Genomic DNA, 20249 nt, shown 5'->3' on the forward strand with positions numbered 1-20249 from the left:
AAATATACACTGGAGGGCTGAAACAGGTTCCCAAATCTTGGTACCGGTTCCACATGGGTAGAAAGCCCAAACATGAACCAAGACAACCCTTGAATCGGTTCTAGAATGAGGTACCGGTTCCCCAAGTCCAGAACCTAAAAATTTTACCCAGGAAGGTATAAAACTGAAACACATACATGTAGGCACTCCTTAGGTCCATTGACAACCTTAATTAAATTTAAAATCTGCTCCAAATCATGAATTCGTTAGTGTATGAAACATGATTAAACTCCCATGCCTTCAATTAAACTGAATTCGAGTCCATTACATCGTTTAAAGACCGAATTACACAAATATCATTTTATACAATTTCAAAAGAATTAAATACAAGGAATAAGACCTCCATGGCCAAAATTACATACCTTTAATATAAATAAAATGAAATCCTAGCTACATCAATATCCATGGATGCATATCATTCACCGGCTCATTTTTGAATTCTTGAAAAATGTTAATCATAATAAAGTGAGCTCAATAGTTCAGTAGAAAAAGCCTAAAGTAAATTCCTAAAATCCCGTGAGCCGAAACCAAAGAAAGGGAAAACAAAGAAAATGGATCATGGGATTATGAGTCATACTAATCATACATGAATTTCACAAATTCACAAACCATACCATTAGATATGAAATGCAAATGTTCTCTTCCTTTCCAACCCAACCTCACTAAAACCTTCTTAACCACCACCTTAACTTACAACACCATCATTCATCTCACTTCCTAACCTTTCTCCCACATCAAACCTTCGCCCTCTCCATTCACCCCATGCCAAGAATATGCATATCATATTACCATTTATCAATATGCAAGTCATTATTTACATCATGATTATCATATCAAATACACAAACATAAAAATTAGTTACATAATTCATACTTTCACATTTTCTCATAGAAAATAGCATGCTTGGCACAAATACAAGAAACCATCATATTCTCAATTCACAATAATTAAATCAACACTATCTCATGTTTAACATTACAACCAAAAAGCTACAAACTAAACATGCTTCACAATATCAAGATTTTTATGTAAGAAAATACATAGAATCTCACAAAAATCATAGGAATTCGTAATTTAGACTTCCCATACCTTAAGATGATTAACCAAACAAGCCCTAACTTTGAAATTCTCCAAACTCTAGCAATATGGGTGCCAAATGGAAGACCTCTCCAAGCTCTCCAACCTTCCTACTTGCTCATGCTCAAAATTCCACCCTAAACTCTCCAAATCAAAGCTTTTTCCATGTAAGATATATATGTGTTTATGTGTATGAATATACAGAGAGAAAGAGAAAGTGATAAAGAGAGAAATGTGGAGCATGAAATGAGGAGGATGAGGAGTGGAATAGCTTGTCTTGCATCTTCTATGGCCAAGGTTGTGCCAAGTGTCACCTTTTGGTTGATTTCTAATTCAAGCTAAGTTACTATAATGCCCCTCTTCTTTTAATGAAATGCCATTCTTACCCCATAAATATCCACCTCTAATATATAGATATAGATGTATATATATATATGAGAAAAGCCCATTATGCCCATTTCTTAAAATGACAAAACTGGGAGAAGTTCCCGAGTCCGGAAATTGTCCTGACTTCTGAAAATTTCTAAAAATAATACCGTCACTTATAATTGACTTAAAATGATTAAAAAATAAATTTCCAAAACCCTTGGCTCAATGAATGACCAAAATGCCCCTTGGGGCCCGGGTGGCACACAAAACAAGATAAAGATTAAAATAATCCAAAAAAATCAAATAAATTCCTGAAAATAGAAAATAGGAAAAATCGGTAACATTACAGCCAACAGTCACCATCTGAAATCGGTAACATTACAGCCAACAGTCACCAACTGGGTTTGTGATGTGGCTTTGTTTGATGTAACACTGAGTCAATTCAACAAAAGGGTAGAATAGGAAGAGAAAAGGGCAAATCAGAAATTTTAAATTTACTTTATGTCAATTTTGACCAAAAGTGGTTAAATGGGCTTATTTGCACATTTTTTTGAATTTTATGAACTGAAATGTACATTTTTAAAATCGAGGGATTATTTTTGCACAAACCCTATATTATAATGGTTTTTTTTTTTTTTTGCACTTAACCCATATATATATTTGCCTTTATTTTTCAAAATAATAATAATAATAATAGTAATAATAATAACAAGTGAGGAAAAGGGTGAAAAAATATATATATACGGAGTAGTACCAAGGAAGTTTGAAAATTATGAATTATATATGAATTCATGAAGTAAAGTGCACTTTGGAGATTTTTTGCACATTATAAATGTTTATTTATTTATTATTTCAATTTTATTCCGAGACATCCACGCTGTGCATTTTATGTGTCGGAAAGAAAAGAAAATGCTAGTATTAAACTATTAATTAAGAGAGAAATAAGCGTGTAGTATTAACATTTCTTTGTGATTGGATAATTATAAACTATGAAATGTTGTGACGTGTTTGGTGACTGAAAAATATATATTAAATATATATATATATATATATATTCATATTCGATTCAGAATTATTATTATTATTTTTTTCTTTCCAATTCATTTTTCATTTTATTTTTTTAATAAAGCAAGCAGACAGGCATTTAATTGATAACAAATTATCAAATACAATCTAAAGCAGCCAACTCCATATTAGCACGACGGAAATCTGATTTGCATCTCGAGTTTTATTGGTCCGTTAATGATTTATCTGCCTTTTTTTTATTAATTACACTATTTGGATGTTTTTTTTTGAATATATCAAAGTCCTTCGTTCTTGATCACTGTCATAATTGGGAGCCCCTGCTTCCTTGACGTCAACAGTAAACCTATATTCAAGGTCACAACCTATATATGAGTCGCACATGAGATGCAGAATATACTCCTCTCCAGCAACATAAGGAGCAGCAAATTGGAGCTGGACCCTGCACCTCCTTTGCAGTGAAACCCTTTTGATGGCAACCAACTGTTTACTTTCAGTATCACCAAGGACAAGCCACCATCCCCCCTCTTTGGCTCTCGGGTACCTAGGGGCAGGCATCAACAAGTCCAACCTCTGTCCCACGCTGGAGTTCCCGTTCCCGTTCGAGAGCTACCTGCAAAGTCACATCTTCCCCAGCAGCCCTCACATTCTCACAATCCAGCACCTCGTATTCCATATCAATGTTGGGAAAACGCTTGCAAAACCGAGCATTGTCAATTAACTGTGCATCAGACATCTGCAGGAGCTCCCGTCTTTCATCATCCTCCATTTCTACTATTTTCTTTCCCGGGTTCTCTTGGCATTTATTAGCCAGATCTTTTGTGGTGTGTAAGTTGTAGAACCATGGAATCGCTCTGCCACATGCCCTGGGTCACCATCTGGCTCACTTCCATTGCAAGAACTGCTAGGTTTAGCCACCCATTGCTGCAAATAACATCAACCAATGCTGGAAGCAGTCAAGCGGCAGAAAGGAGCACCTCTCGCTGATCAGAGGCTAGATTCCCACCAACCAATTGCCGTGAGAAATGGGCTTGTAGCAAGGCATGAGTCTTCACATGTGGGTCTGTGTATTTGGGATTCTTCAAGGACCACTTTTGATGATGAATTAACTTGTGTATCAATTCTTCTCCTCCCGGGCGTATTGGAAGCTCTGCATACTCCAAAGCTGAAGCCAAAATCTCAACAAGACCCTGCATCTTTGTTTTGGAGGTCAAAGAAGAACTAAATCGTTCTACTGTCTTGTAACCGATATAATAGTATGAAACTATCATGCCAAGGTTCAAAAGAGACCTCAATATCATCCTCAATGGTAACACATTTACTAGCTTCCAAATGACTCAGTGTGTTCTCTACAAGCTCCAAGCTCCGATAGGTGATCGCTAAGATGCAGGTGACTAACACCTTGAAGATTGTAGTAGTTTGGATTTTGAGTTACCCTTCTATACATGAATGTCCATGTGAGATAGTCCACAGCATCCTGTTTGTTCTGAATGACTCCAGCAACAATCTCTGCATTAAAATTATCATGTAGGAAGTGATGCAAATGGCTTTCAACTGGGAGTGCTTCACACAAGAACTTCTTATAGTATTCCTTTCGTGGTGCATGGCAAAGGATGACACATTTCCCAGTATTATCCACTAGAGGTCGACCGGCATGACCCATCATTTGCAACAGATCGGTGACTGGGTAATCAGTGTGAGCATTTTCTCGTCCATCATAATACTGTGTTCCCATAACCACCACCAAGTGCGCTGACAATGGCATTCCCCAGCACAATGAACTGCTCATTACACAAACTTGGATCCATCCAGTTTCAAACAGCGTTTTCACAATATCTTGATCCGTAGTAGTCAAACCCTCGTGCAAATAGCCAACACCGAATTGCAGTGTCTCTCTCAGCATTGGTTCCTTAATCCTGACAACAAAAGGCTCCAGCATTTCTGCAGACCGTAATAAGAAAATCGGCTTCTCTACACTGCCCACACTTGAGTATGTCATCAGATCCACAGCAGATAGTTGGGTATGCTTCTTGGTAGGAACAAACACAAGGGCAGGTTTACCAGTCTTAGCATGTTGGACAATTGCAGTATATGTCGGCTTCATCATTGCTTGCATTCTCGCATCAAAGTTGGCAATATCAATGCCCTGAATGTGTATTTCCAGAGGCACTGGACCGACACAGGGAGGAAAATTGAAAACGCCATGAGCGGTAGCCCCAATCCATTCTCCTAAATCCTTGGCATTTGCAAGGGAAGTTGATAGAGCCACCATACGGATCTTGTTGTCACCTTGAGTGGCAATATATCTCATCCTTGACACTATCACCTCCAAGATGGGACCACCTTGACCCCCAATCAAATGGAGTTCATCAATGATGAAAAGACTTGACCTGCTGAACGCACTTCCGCTGCTTCCAACACCGGGACAAAGCATCCGACTTCTCGGGAGTGCTGATTATTACTTGACCTTTTTCAAGCAGTTTCAAATCTGTCGCTGTTACCAAGTTAATTCAACCACTCTCATTCTAAGACCCTCTCCAAACTTCCTCTTCCAATCATTATTCCGTTCCGTAGCAAGAGATTCAATAAGAGCAATATACACAGCACACATGATACTCTCAGGACCTTTCTGATGATTCCTCAATATAGCAAATTCTGCACATATGGTCTTCCCACTCCCAGTTGGTGCTGCAACTAAGACATTGTCGCCAGTGTTATACAAGACAGTGAAAACCAGAGTCTGGACAGGATTGAAGTGCTTAAAGAGCTTCATACGATGGATTCCTTAATGCAATCACCAGCAATGGCTGCAACTCCAATAACTCAGTAAGGGGAGGATACTTTTTCCGGTAAAATAAGATGCCTAAAAGAAACAGGCAAAACAGACTGTGATCCAAGCCATCTATCCGATACGACACGAATGAAGTACTGTGGAGGCAGTGGTTCACAGATTGGCACTGTGAAACTCAAGGTGTGATCCTCCTCAACATACTGTGTCTTTAGCATGAAATATTCATGATGGAGGATATATTCCTCACCATTATCCTCCACAATAACCAAAAATGGCTCTACAAATCCATGGACTTTGTCCCCCCACTGGAAGTCTGGCGTAATTGTAAGTTCAACCGTCAAAACAATGTGGGTAAGTGGCTGAACATGTGCTGCCAGGTTAAGTTTTGGGAACTGGTGAATGAACTTGTGAAGGGTTCTTCCCATCTTGGGGAAACGAATAAGCTCTCCTAGCTCCTGTGAGGAGAGATCATAATACCTTTCCCAAGCCAAATCTTTCTTCTCCAACTTCATCAAAATTTCATTTGGAATCCCATTGAACTGGCGAAGCGGCATCTGGACACTCCACATCCTCTTGTTAACCATTTTGCATAAATTTAAAGCCTTCTCAGCTAATTGTGCCCATCCTCTTTTCACAAAAATCTCAAAAAGAGCTCGCATGAGACGTCCGGCACTCTACAAAAAGAAATCACTCATATAAACAAACAGAAACCATAGCTTATAAATTAAACATCAATAAAGGTCATATTTGAGAACAAACCCGTGTTATAAACACCATGTAAGACATCAGAGAAAGTCCTTCAAGCTTTAGCTGTGAAATACATGCTTGCAGCAAATCATTAATCTTGGAGCTAGGCTCTTCCATGCTTTCCTTGATGGGAATATGAACCCGATCTAAGCGCTTTGCCAATTCCATCTTCTCATCTTGTCTCACTGTTACATATTTAAATTCTTCACTGAGGGAAAACAACCGGCAAAGCTCAATATCACCCATTGTTGGCTTCAAATGCTCATTATATGTGGATATTGTCCCATGAGGAATATAATAGCAGCTAGCAATGCGACCCAAGTCAGTGACCTGGAAATATCCACTTTTTCTAACATACTTTACCAGGTTGTTTTTGTCCAATACTATTGCTGCAGAATGAATCTGCAAAAACCATTAGAAACATATCAGACATTTATTTTAAAAATATCATGAAAACAAAGGTAGTAAAACAAAACTATGCAGTCTCTAATTTTAGTTATTTATTTTTTTATATGTCAAATAATTTAATGTATTCATGAAATAACATAAATCCTATTTTTTCCCAACTACTTGGGGGCTACATGAATCCTAAATTTTCCATTGCACTCTGAGGCCATAGCGAGAGACGAAACTGTAGGACAGAAAAATAACAAATAACGTTTTTCAAGCACTAGGGGACTAATCACTACATAATAACCAGTTTGTGTCTACATTCTACATTCACAGGTATCATCATTTACCAATATATCATTTCTAACTTTTATGGGACTCATTATTCAAATACAGAGTAGAACACATAATGAAAGGTAGAGATATTTACTTGGCTTCAAAAGAACTTTAATTCATTACTCTTTTCCTTTAGGATTTAATGCTAAGATGTCCTTCTAAGTTGAAGGGATCAAAGCTTTGGTTTCCTTTCCGAAATATTGATGGGCGTTCAATTTTTATGTTAACCTCAGAGGCTTCCGAACTACCATTCAGGTAGTAAAAATTCAGATAACAAAATGGCCTTTTTATAATCTGTCTTATGTGAGGATCTCACTTCTTGAACGAAATACGTCTCACTAATTGAAACTCATGGAATAGTAAAATATCAGGAAAACGTAGAATTCATGTAGAATGATGTTCAGATCATGATGTAAGGCCCAATTTCTCAAAGGTGACCTTTTCCAAGCCATATCATGATTCAAGCATTGTACAAGGCCTACTTGATTTATCATTGTCAATAAGTGCATGCCATATGCAGGTGTGTGGTGTTTCAAAGAAATGCATATATATAAGGGGGTGTGTGTGTGTGTGTGTGTTTGTGTGTGTGTGTGTGCGTGAGAAAGAGAGAGAGAGACGTATCGAAAAAGAAGAAGGCCATCCAAGAACCACAGAACAAACAAATTGAAGACCATCAAAGAACTGCAGAACAAACAAATTGAGAGACTCTTTGACCACGATAACCATTAGGAACTTTAACTGAGACTTTCAAAACCACATCTTGGATCCCATGTTCAAATTGTCTTTAGCAGACAATGCACTAAAAAAATTGTTAGAACTTATAGGAAGATCATAGGATTTCTGAACTTTTAGCATAAATCATCAAATTAGTTCAATATCTAGCCCTCGATTAACAAGCTAGCAGCTCTCTTGTTCTATTGGAAAAGTCAGGAAGCGGTGATTAAAATTTCAACCAAAAAAGGAAAGAAAAGTAATATGTAGAATGGATTTGACCATTATAATCAAAAACTAAAACTTTTTTAGCTTATTTTGTCATGTAATTTTACCACCAATGTTTTTTCTTTTATTTCCTTGGCCATAAGAGTCAGTATCAGATATATAAAAAAAAAAAAAATCAACTGTGGTAAACTACGTCTAAACCATTAAAACCTTTGCCTTCTCTACACAACTTGTAACCCCACAAATCAGAGATGTAAAATATTGCACATGATTGAGTTGCACTCCCAAATGTTTTAAGGGTGATTCACTATTTGACCCAAACATGCAAGCCCAAACTGTAAAAAGAATCCTGATACTAACAACCTTGTTGCAATATGAACCATGTTCAGACATTCTGGAGAGATGCTTAACGTATCAACCACATCAACATATGAACCATCATAATTTCCGTCCTTTCTTCAGAGTACCTCAACTTCAATTCACTTCTTACCCTTGCTAAGGTTCTGTGTCTTAAATAATCTAAAATGGAAGATCTCATTTACTAATCAATTCTATTGGGAAGATGGAGCATATTTGAAAAATGAAATTACTATTAAAGCGCATTCATATTCCATATTAAAAGCACAAATGTTGTCAAAGGTGCACCTGGGCACACAACAGGCGTAAGTGTTGCGCTTGTACGAGCTTGGAGCCTATACGCACCTTTAACAACACTGGCCTGGTGCACTGGACTTACCCTTTAATTAAGTGAGACTTTGTTGAAACTGAGACTGCATGAGCCCACAAGAAATTCGAGAAAGAATAAAATTATGTAAAGCAAATTATAGGAAATTTGGTTTGATCAGATTGAGTGAAGGTGAGTCTCATTTTGTACTTTACTAGAGTTAATGAGATGCTGATTCATTTTTATTTATTTTTAACTTTTATGAAGTTTTAAGGGTTCTTTATAATATCTAAATTTTCTACACAACGTTGTAATTGTGGTCTATGGTCAAGTTATGTTACTAGGTCTTTATGTATTGGTTTTAGTTGATTTAGACAGGTTACTAGCTAGTGCCTCCATCCTTTCTTTTCCTTTTTTTTTTTTTTTTTTTTTTTTTTTTGGGGGGGGGGGGGGGGGGGGGGATAAGTACCTCTGTCCCAATTTAATTGTCCCTTTCCAAGGAGTCCAACATCTGTAGTGGACATACATTTAATGCATTGTCCCCTTTGAAATTCCCTAGATATCTTTAAACTTTATACATTTATATTGTCAAATTGGGACATTTACATAACTTAGAAGTATATTTTTGGAAAAAAAAACAAAAAAAAAAATTAAAAAACTTTTCAAAAGGGACATGAATTTAAAGCCAAAAGTAGAAAGAGATACAATTAAATTGAGATGGGGGAGCTCAAGTTTCCAGATTCACAATTTGGAGTCCAGCTCCTACTAAAGCATGAATAACTAGAGTTTAGCATATAGCTATGCAACTCTTTCAATTGCCTAAGAGACTATCGGAGTGATGACTTCTTCTCTTTAATTTCTGGGAATCAGAATTTTCTACTTTAATCGCATTCAAACTTTTCATTGTTTATCCAACGTAAAACCAAACTTCCAAAATCCCAAGTCTCTGCTTAACCTATAAGCCTCTTCCTAACACCTAATTCTAAGTTGTCCAGATTTTCTGCAACACTCCACCAATATTCTGGCCAATAATACCCAAGCAAATTCATTCACTACACAAACCTAGCACCCAAAAAAACACAAATCAAACTGAAATTATTCTCCCTGCCTAATCAAACCCCTAAACTCCTAAATGATTATAACCCCTTCCAAAAACACTTATGATACTCAGACTAGAGAAAGTCTTTTTTTTTTCAAACAATCCCTACCTCAAGCTTTATATCGTAAACTTATATGAGAGTATTTCTTTACGCCTGTCCAACATCGAGCTATAATATAATTTTACAATGTAGAAGTATATCCCATCATCATTTAGGCCATATCCAAACAATATTGGATAAACCAATCAGTTACTTGTATGCTGTTATTGTCTGGTAAATTTCTTTTTTTCTTTTTCTGTGTTAAGTCAGGGGGCCTCAACCTATTTTTAAGTGGCTAAATACTAAGTGACTGAACTCCCAAATGATGAAAACTCTGTTTGGATTTGGAACCTTGAAGCACGACCTATTTTGTGGTTCCTGACTTAACACAACTCAAGACAAAAAGTTACTGAAGAGTGCCCTATATGTTAACCTGTACCTGAAATGCAAAATATCATATCATCAACAATTGTGTTTCAAATCAAAGAATATGAAGCAGGATCCAAGCAAAGTGCTCTTCTTCTTTTACACTATAGGAGAACATTTCTACCTTGCTAACATAAAATAATAATAATAATAATAATAAATAATAAATCTTCTGAAGGGTGAGGTGCATGACTGCGTGCAGAACATTGTTAAGGTAATGTAAGCCACAAAGGTTACCCATAAGTGAAAAGAGTTTTCATCCTACTGTGGATGTTTTGGAATCAAAGATTTGTGAAAAGACTTCAAACTCTTGCTATATGATTAATGAAGCTTTTAATTTTTTTTTTTTTTTTTTCCATAGTTGGTACTCACACACACATGCCTCCATGGAGGCTTGAACCCTTGACCTCCCTTTTTGGGAGGTAAGGGTTTGATACCGCTAGGCCACTGGCCTGTTGGTGCTTCTACTCCCTTTTTCTAATTCTATTCACAACTTTCGAGAACGACTTCAAACGGACTCTACACTTTTGACCATTTTTTTTACCTTTTTCAAAAACCTTTTGAGGTTGCAGAGTACAATCCTAAGTTATCAAAGAATAAATCCTTTTTTTTTTCTTTTTCGATAAGTGTTGTCAAAGGAGAAATCTTAAGCCTATTCCTGACTTTGTCAAACTGAACTTGGATCCTTCAGACTAGACATCGCAATGTGCCACATCAGACAGCCTAGTTTGCTCCAAGGCAAGTTAGGTGCTGCAGTTGCAAGAAAATATATCAGCCTCAAATTGGAGTCACCACATTTAGATAAAGAAACAATCTCCTTATCAACTAAGACGCCCGGGTACTGCTAAGCAGGAACCGTGTCTATCAGAAGAGTATTAGACACTGACACTTCTTTAGACACTAGAGGCATGTCGGACATTTCTTGGATTAGTACCAACTTTTTAAACAAAATTCTAAATTTTGGATACAAAGCCAATGTTTTCAAGACACTTGCTACCCTGTGCCAAAAGACAGAAGAGGTTTGATTTATGACTTGCTTTTATAACCAGAAGTCGAACAATCAGAAAGGGAGGATACGTATGAGGTGGCCCTCCAGCATTAATATACTAGCCATAAAATGCCGTTACTCAAAGGCGGCAAATAGAGGCTTCAGCGGCGCAATGAACAGAAGATTCCAAATGCAAGGACACAGATATCTCAAACATTTTTATATTTCTAAGTCACCTATTTGTTTCAACGGAAACTGCTACCAAGGAATGTTTGCTGAAGTAAAGAAATCTCCGAGATGTAAGCAAACGTTTTCTAGCAAAGCATAGCCAACCCAAGTAGTTGTCGTCTTCTTGCAAAGCTAATAGAAGGGATAGATTTTCCTTAAGCTTCATAGCAAGGAAGGCTCCTGTGGACATAATAAACAAAGGCTCACCAAGAAAAACAAAGGTCCCCAATGACCTTTGCATGAACTAATTTCTCTCAAAACAAAATGGGACTATGTAGGTATCTCTGCGTAGAAATACACATAATGGGCCCAATCTCATCTATAGAAGAGAGTCAATTATCCCATCCTCTCCATCATTTATCTAGGTTGTTTAGGACTATCTCAAGGTGAAAAAAACACATAAATTACCATATTTTTTCTACCATCAGGAAGCTTACACAATGCTTAACCAATGATCTAGTCATCTCAAAAGGGAAAAACAGTTTTTTATAAGATATTCCTTTGCAGACTCCCTCACTCCCCTATTTCTCCTTTCTCCTATGTCACATAACAATGTACAGAATAGAAAGAATATTATACTACAATAACAGATGGGTTCATTTCAGGTTGGAGAGGGGGAAAAGTTAGTATATTCCCTTAAACAGCTGTAACAGGAGTCAGAACCCACACTTTAATTTGTTTGTCTCCACCTAGTGGAGAATTAAGAGACAAAAAAAAAAAAAAAAAAAACTTGAACCATAAGCAAATCAGAATGATTTCAATAAAAACATATGCAGAGCAAGAGATACCTATGAAAATATAACACTTTTTAAATGGACAAATATGATGCCAATGCAACATGGTTAAGTAAAAGTGGTTTTAAATATAAGCAGAAGTGGAGAGAGCTTACCAGGTCAGCCCTTCTCTCCTCTAATATATCTTTTGTCCGAGCATCAGGTTCTAAACCATAAAGAACAGGATTTCGGAACATCCGTACATACAAGTGTAACTGAGCCAATTGCACGCTTCTCTGGCATCTTGGACGGTTCCAAGAACAATTTCTGCATTCAACTGATCAGCCAATTTGGAGATGAACTAACTTTCAATAGGAAGCTGTTGATTCATTAGTGAAAGATAATATTGCAATTCACCATGCCCGGTTATAATTATCCCCTCCCCATAAGAATCATATTGGGGCCTTCCTGCACGGCCAAGCATCTGCATAACATCCAAAGGACTCAATTCAGTCCATGCTCCTTCTCGGGATCGTAAATCTGGGTCCCTTTAATAATCACAGTATGAGCAGGCAAATTAACACCCAAGCAAGAGTTGCTGTGGAAACCAATACTAGTACATGTCCGGTTATAATTGTCCCCTACCCATAAGAATCGTATTGGGGCCTTCCTGCACGGCCAAGCATCTGCATAACATCCAAAGGACTCAATTCAGTCCATGCTCCTCGGGATTGTAAATCTGGGTCCCTTTAATAATCACAGTATGAGCAGGCAAATTAACACCCTAAGCAAGAGTTGCTGTGGAAACCAATACTAGTACATGTCCATCAGCAAAGAGATCCTCAACAAGCTGGCAGTCAGCCCTAGCCATGCCCGCATGATGAATTGCAAAACCATATGGCAACAGGTCTTTAAGGTCATTGCTCTTGACCAGTTCTGTATGGCTATGTAAAATTTCACGACTTGCACTATCCTCTTTCAAAAATTTACCAAGAGTGTCTTTATTTGCACGAGCCATTTTCACTGTTTCTTTCCTTGAGTGGACAAAAATAAGAACTTGATCCTTTCCTGCTACAGCAATCACCTTCTCATAACAAACATCATTCATCTACTGGAATCTCTGCAGCGGCTTCTTTACAGTGATTCCGATGTACTGCTGGGCAAGAGGACAAGGTCTATAACCATTGTCAAAATGAAAGAGTCCTTTGTTGAGATCAACCCGCAGAAACACTGCCACGTCTTCATAATTAGGGAGTGTAGCTGATAAACCAACCGACCTAATATGCTCCTGTGGTTTCAATTTGCCTAACTGTTCCAGCAACAATACTTTCTAGAACGGGTCCTCTGTTATCATGCAGAAGATGAATCTAATCAATTATAAAAAGTTTCACAAGCTGAGTATAGGAGCGATCTCCTGATTTTCTGGTTACAATATCCCACTTCTCCAGAGTTGTAACAATAATCCGAGTCTCTTCAATTTGTTGGCGAGTCAGTGACTGGTCTCCACTCAGTTCCATCACCTTGGCACTGTAATGCTGCAGACGATATAACAGATTACCAACCACTTCGGTAACAAGTGCTTTCATTGGTGCCAGATAGACAATCTTGTAATTGCTTTAGTTGAATGACCCATCTTCATTCCTATTCAATGCAAGGTGAGCATTGCAACATTAGTTTTCCCTGCCCCAGTGGGAACATAAAGTAGAATATTATCTGCCGCAAAAGGAGCAGCCTCATACACTTTAATCTGGACCCTGTTCAACTGGGTCATCCCTTTGAAAGCAGGTCGTGCCCAATCTGGCATGGCAGATATCTTTACAAGCTCTTCCCCAGGTGCAAGTGGTTTAGCTTTCAATGCCGGCACATAAACTTCTTCATATCCCTTCTTATGGTTCCATAAGACCCCATTGGAAGCTCACACTTCTTGTTCGCCATAAAAAGAACCTTGATGAAATGAAAGCTTGTCAAGATCAAGCAATTGGCGCTGCCCCTTCAACCAACCCTTGTCAGCATCTCTATCCACAAGCCCCCTCCGCTCACGATCCCCATCTCCAACACTCTCATCCTTCAATCGGCGAGCCTCTTCTCGTATACTTTTCTCTAAATTCTTTTGCCTCTCTTTTGCAGTTGCCCTTGTCGCATGCAACTGCTCCAAAATTGCAGCCAAATCCGGCCCCAACTCCACCATTTCTTCTTCAATCTCTTTCCTCTTCTCTTGGTCTTCAGCCCTTGCTAAACGGATATACCACACTATCTTAAGGCGTCTGACACAGATACTTAATGAGCCTGAACTTATCAAACTGGAGATGCACCAACAGCTTAGCTTCAACTTCCAGATCAGCACCTTCAGCAAGAATTTTAAGTACCTCTTCTGCAAGCTTCTGGCTCTGCTGTGGATCAATCTGCTGCTCATATGCCTAAGAAATCTTCCTTTGAAGCCAATAAGCAACAATGTGTTGAACATTTAGGATCATGCCCTTGTTAGCCTCCTGCATGTCACCATCATCACCGCCACCGCCCCATCTGCATCCCCCCTGGGCCATCTGCTTCCAACACATGAATTTCCTCCTCTTCATCCTCCCGCACCATATCAACATCACTCTCTTCTTCCTCCTCGTTCTCCTCAAACTCCACCGCAACACCCATGTCATCGCCAAGAGCAACATCGCCATTGGCTGCAGCAGACCCAGATGGGTCATCAGTGATAAGCCTCTCAATGGAAACCAGCTGATCAAGTATATGATTGGGTCCAAAAGTTTCTCAATCTCTTTTTTCTTGTCAGGGTTCTTCACCGTCTCATTCTTGAGGACAGTCAATATCTCATCAGCTGCACCACTAACTATATTCAGCGGCTGCCCACCCAACTGCTGTTGAATGACACTAAGCATGGACTCATAGGCTGCCCTGTTTCCTTGGTGTTCGGCTGGTAAACTCTTTCATCAGTGGAAGTCAAAACACTTTCTTCCTGAACTTGTCTTCTCTTGCTTTGTCTACCAGGCATAGGTTCCGAAGCAAGCAGTTCATGCTCCGCCTCCTTTGATTTCTTGAGTTTCTCATCCAACTCTGGAGGTCTCCCCCTGTAAGCACGATCAACAAATGTCTTGGGGTCTATCTTCCCGTAGAGGGACTCCGGCTCGCCGGTGGCCTCTTGTGTGTCACGTGGGTGAGAGTCGGTGGTCAGTACAAGACTCGAGTTGGCTCGATATTCATACTGCTTGGATCGGACGTGCGCTTCCGCACCACCACCCAGATGTGCCATCTTGAAATCTCGAATCGAACTTCAAAAACCCTAAATACCCAAAACCCAATACCCTAGGGATTAGTTGAGCAGTAAAATTCAAACACACATCTATATATAGATTTCTTATATTCAGCAAATATAAATTACATGGAATAAATTCAACAGAAAAGAGACCAATTGAACGGTAATTTCACTACAAAATGCAAACAAGATTCAAAATAAATAAATACCAAAAAGAATAGAGAAATCTGTTCATTTATATATTCAAAAAAATTAGAGTGTGAGTATCAACAAAGAAATAAATAAATAAATATCCACAAAAATTCAAAACAATACCACAAAATAGAAGAAATTGAAATCTCGAATGAATGTAAAAATATAAAGAATGGAACGAAAAGTTAGAATTATTCACTCACCGTCGATATATTCTCCGCGACACGTTCGACGATACTCCTCTCCACCACATGCGACTCAAAAAAGTTAGAATTATTCACTCACTGTGTGTATGTGTGTGTTTAAGGAAAGGACGAAATAGAGAATAATATGAAGTTGGGAACCGCCACATATGAGGTCTCTGTTGGAATTAGAAACCAAATGTGATTATGCCCTTTAATACAAAAATCTTACAACCGATTTGCCCCTAAGTCGTCTGACTCGTTGGTCTCAAACCCAAACATAAAAAAGAGAGACGGAAAGAAAACTACGGATCCAAATAGACATCACTTCATGGCTACTGCTACAATCCTGCCTTCAAAATTTAATCACATCACCAATTATTTCTTCAATATTCATCAATCTTATTATTTTGAATCACTCAAAAAACTAAAATTTCATCCAACACAAGGAAACAAAAAAACAAATAATACTAGTGAATTAGTAGTAACCAAGTTAAGAGAAATACAAAATTCCATTACGATAACACTCCATACAAAAGTAAAGTTTTAGAAGGAAATTTTAGAAAAATACAAACATTCCAACTTCCTAATATTACAGTAAGACCTTGTCTCATCAAAAGGTCACATCTCTTCCCCGTTATCTTTGTAACTTTGTTCCATAGAGATCAAGTGAGACTGATAACCTCCAGCTCGTCAAAGCTCACCAACCTAATGTACAAAATAAAAGATAACCACAGAAAAGAACATGAAAAAAAATGAAGAATCAAGTGAAGTTCTACAGGGCATCAAAGACGGAACATGCAATTCCTAATTTGTCCTTCCCATAAAAGCTGTAATATCTATATATATATATAGTAGAGAGAGAGATACTGTTATATCAGTAAATCTTTATTGCTGGGATCCTCCTTTTGATACAAGTTCATCTGGGAAGGTTGAAATCAAATCAGCAATTAGGAAATCTAGAATGGTGATAACACCTTGTCATTGCAATAATAAAGCGTGATTTCAATTTCCCTTATGTTTGACTAATATTGACTTTTTTATTTCAGTTCCATCATGGCTCACCTAAGGCCGTTTTCAATAATGCGAACACCAATTGCAACTCTTAGCCCTCCATTGGAGTGCTTGAGAGACATAAAGATAGTTGATGATGAAATCCTATCGAGGAATGTGCCTAGATAGTATTGTTGATATTAAACAGGTAATATCTGAATTTTTACAAGAGTCTTGTATATATGTTTTTTAATTTTTTTCAAAGGCAAAAAAGGGGGTGCTCGTCTGGAGACTTGAACCAATTGACCATCACGGTTCAACCCAAAATTTTAGACCGGGTTTTATTTTAAAAATTATTTTCTTTTCTGATTTTAACTACACATTTTACCTAATATAAATAACCCCCATTAGGAAATAGAAATCCCAAATTGGGAAAAAATGTTTCGATTTGGAAAGAAATTTATCACTTCTGTCAATCCTCTATCGTACGCAATCAAAGCGTCAATCAATCCAAATTTAGGTATATATCTCTGGATTGTTTTGTGATTCAATGACTCATTGTTATTTGTTGAAAGTGTTCGCTCAAATTTTTGATGTTTTGATTTATTATTTTTATTCGATTATGTATGAATTCAAAAACTGAAGTGGTAATGGAACTATTTGCACTGTTCCAAACACATTATGAATTCTGATTGAATCAGACTTGTTTGGATGATATTTTTTTTGGTTTTAAATTTTTGGCACTGTTCTTATGATATATACTCTCATATGAGTAACATGGATGTAGGAGTCTGCTCTGTTTCTGATTTGAATTTCATAAAATGCAGGTGGTGGAGCCGGGGGCCGTTTTCAGGTCTTTTCTTCTTCTTGATATGAAACATTAAAATTATGAACCTTATTCAAGTTTTTTTACATTATTATCCACTCAATTCTAATTCTTTGTTCGATTTACATATATGTTAAGAGTTCTATTTTTTTGTCCTAATGACTTAATTTTTTCAGATATTGTTGGGTAAATTCTAGACCTGTGGAGATAGAGCTAATCTCGCTCGACACTCTCCAATCTTAACAAGAATTTATGCCCATCATAGATTCCCCCAGAGACTACGTTTATTACAAATATCGAGTATATGAAATGGTAGGGAGGAGCAATCAATAATATCCAAGAGAAAACTATTACTAAGTATATGAGGGAGCATTGGATTTTTTGTGGTAGAGAGGGAAGGCTATCTGCTTAAGAATAAATCATTTGAGCCATGCAAAGTTTTCAGATGCTACAAGGGATGGATTCGCGTCAAAATTGATGCTTCCTACAATGAGGGTACCCGTAAAGGCTCCTTAGGTGTGGTTTACGAAGATTTCCAAGGAAAAAATTTGTACCATCTCAGTGAGAGAATTCCTGATGAGCTCGACTCGCCTGAGCAGACATAATTCTTAGCGTTGACAAGGGCGGTGGTTTATGTTGCTGTGAGGAGAGGCTACAGGAAGCTCATTATTGTTTCTGACTGCAGAAATGTAGTAAATGCCATGCACCCTAGCAAAAAAGGCAAATTGACCCATCCCCCAAATGCTACTGGTAATGGGTTCATTTTACAGTGCTTTATTTTTTTATTTTTAAATTCTAGTTTTTATGTTAAATTTATCAAATTACTACTGATTAGTACCAAATATGTAAAGTGGAATATCTTCTTCTGTTCTAGAGAAGTTAATGCCGCAGCAGATTATTGCGCACGAACCGCCTTAATAAGGGATGGATCTTCAAAATGAGTAATTTTAAAATTCTGAAAACAAAATTTTAGAAAAAGAAAGAAAGAAAAATAATGAGAAATCGGAGTTTCAAAATCATGCATAAAAGTCGGGGAGAAATCATACCTTATTTCCTTGGGGGAGAGAAACAGGAAACGAAGGAGAGACAAGAGAGTGAAAGAGACCTCTAGATCTGCACGTTCAAACTGGATTTGCTAGGGAAGAGAAAGAGAGAGAAAGTACATCAGAAGACAAAAGTGTGTTGTCAAACAAACCATGCGCAATATTTAAATATAAAAATATATAAATTAAAAAAAAAAATGTCCTTTGACTTATAATAGTAGTATATACTGTATATAATATATGAACAATTATACTTACCTCTCCTTAAATATGTCAATATTTCATATAAAGTCTCTCTCTTCTTTAATAATCTCACTTTATCTCTTTTATACTGTATTATGCTATTTTTATCCATGCCACTTAGCCCAAGCATTCAAGGTAGACACCCACATCACAAACACCAAATTTCATTAGTCCTTTAATTTACTGTTACTTTCATTTAATCAAAGACTATATCAATTTGAAATTAAAAATCTTCGTAACATCAAATGTTTCAATTCTCATTTTTCTCATCTTCTCTCTGTACTCACTATAAATCCCACTTCTCTCTCTCTCTCACAACCCCTCCTCTTAAGCGTCTCACAACTTTCACTTGCGACATTACACAATCATGGTAGCAAAACTATATATCTCACTGCTAATATCATCAACGGTTGCTTGCATTTGCATGGCAACTTCTGAACCAGCAAGACTGGCCGCGGATCCACCCGCCGATCCACCGAATCATGAGCCTATAGTATTTCACGGTCCAGTGCCACTACCACCCATATGGGCAAACCATGATATAATGCATTGCTGGTCACCTATAATCCAGATTAGTGGGTGTGTAACACAGGTATATGAGGCTCTTCTCAAAGGCCAGTTCACCAGTCTATTGCCTGAATGTTGCGAGGCCGTATATCAAATTGTTGACGATTGTTGGCCTTCAATGTTTCCCTTTCATCCTGAATTTGCACCATTGATCAAGGACTACTGTGGTGAAGTTGGGACGAAGGCGCCACCGGGAAGTGTCATTGGAGTGTAGGCAAGGCATGCACGTACTGTGACCATTCAGGGCTACTTGTTTTCTTTTGTTTGGTTGAGGGATTGATTTTGATGGTGAGAAAGTTCTTGATATGTACCTGATAATGGAGTCTTTTTTGTATCTCAGGCTAGTTTGGAATATTTAATAATTTGATAATATATAATTTTTGGTTCTCTTTCAGTAATTAATCAAAGACGGTCACAGAACCAAGGACCCATCACCTGCATGCACAATGGAATATATCTCCTGTTTTCCATTTGCTACCTTAATTTGAAGGAAAACCACTGTTGAACCTTCCCACACACGCAAAAAAAAAAAAAAAAAAAAAAAAAAAAATTAACACCAAAGTAGACTTTCAGAAAACTTGGTGGAACAAATACCCTTGAAAAAGCTGTTTAATACAATATGAAATTCCAAACAGGTTCATTGTTTTGGTAGCTGACCAATGTCAAACAATGAAGCTGTACAAATCAATTATATTTTACCTAGTAGATTACATCTGGATTTGTAAAGACAGTCTTTTACTATGAGACGCTATCTTTTACTATGAAATATATACAACAAAAAACAACTGTGGTTAGAAGATGAGGTCAATGCAGCTCATCATTGTCAAAAAGATCAAGTTAGCAGAAGTTTTGAATGATGTGTTCTTCCATTTCGATGCTTCATTCAATATAATCAACCAGACGCTCCTTAATAAGATTAATCTCTCTTGGAAAAGTTTTGAGGCTTACTGCTAGCAAACATCAACCATACGATTGTACCGCTGAGGTAGAAGAAGATTGATGGTGCAAATAATGACATCTACATAACATGTGTAGCATAAATAAGAATTCTGGAATAAGAACTTAAGGTAAT

At 37.5% G+C, this 20249-nt stretch overlaps 1 protein-coding gene and 1 pseudogene across 1 annotated transcript; one reads left to right on the top strand and one right to left on the bottom strand.

The window, feature by feature from the left end:
- Positions 1–1954: 1954 nt before the first annotated feature.
- Positions 1955–20085, bottom strand: LOC132279833 (DExH-box ATP-dependent RNA helicase DExH12-like; annotated as a pseudogene).
- LOC132278085 (egg cell-secreted protein 1.2-like) lies at positions 18978–19391 on the top strand. The gene has a single exon (XM_059779910.1). It carries the CDS (start codon positions 18978–18980, stop codon positions 19389–19391), a length of 414 nt encoding a protein of 137 aa, XP_059635893.1.
- Positions 20086–20249: the final 164 nt, after the last annotated feature.

The sequence above is a fragment of the Cornus florida genome, unplaced genomic scaffold (genome assembly GCF_030987335.1).
Source record: "Cornus florida cultivar Cherokee Brave unplaced genomic scaffold, ASM3098733v1 CherokeeBrave_3.0.0_Hap2_Chr10, whole genome shotgun sequence".
Taxonomy (NCBI): Eukaryota; Viridiplantae; Streptophyta; class Magnoliopsida; order Cornales; family Cornaceae; genus Cornus; species Cornus florida.

Excerpts from the sequence above, each read along its gene's own strand:
- LOC132278085 (XM_059779910.1), top strand. The coding sequence starts at position 18,978 with ATGGTAGCAAAACTATATATCTCACTGCTAATATCATCAACGGTTGCT.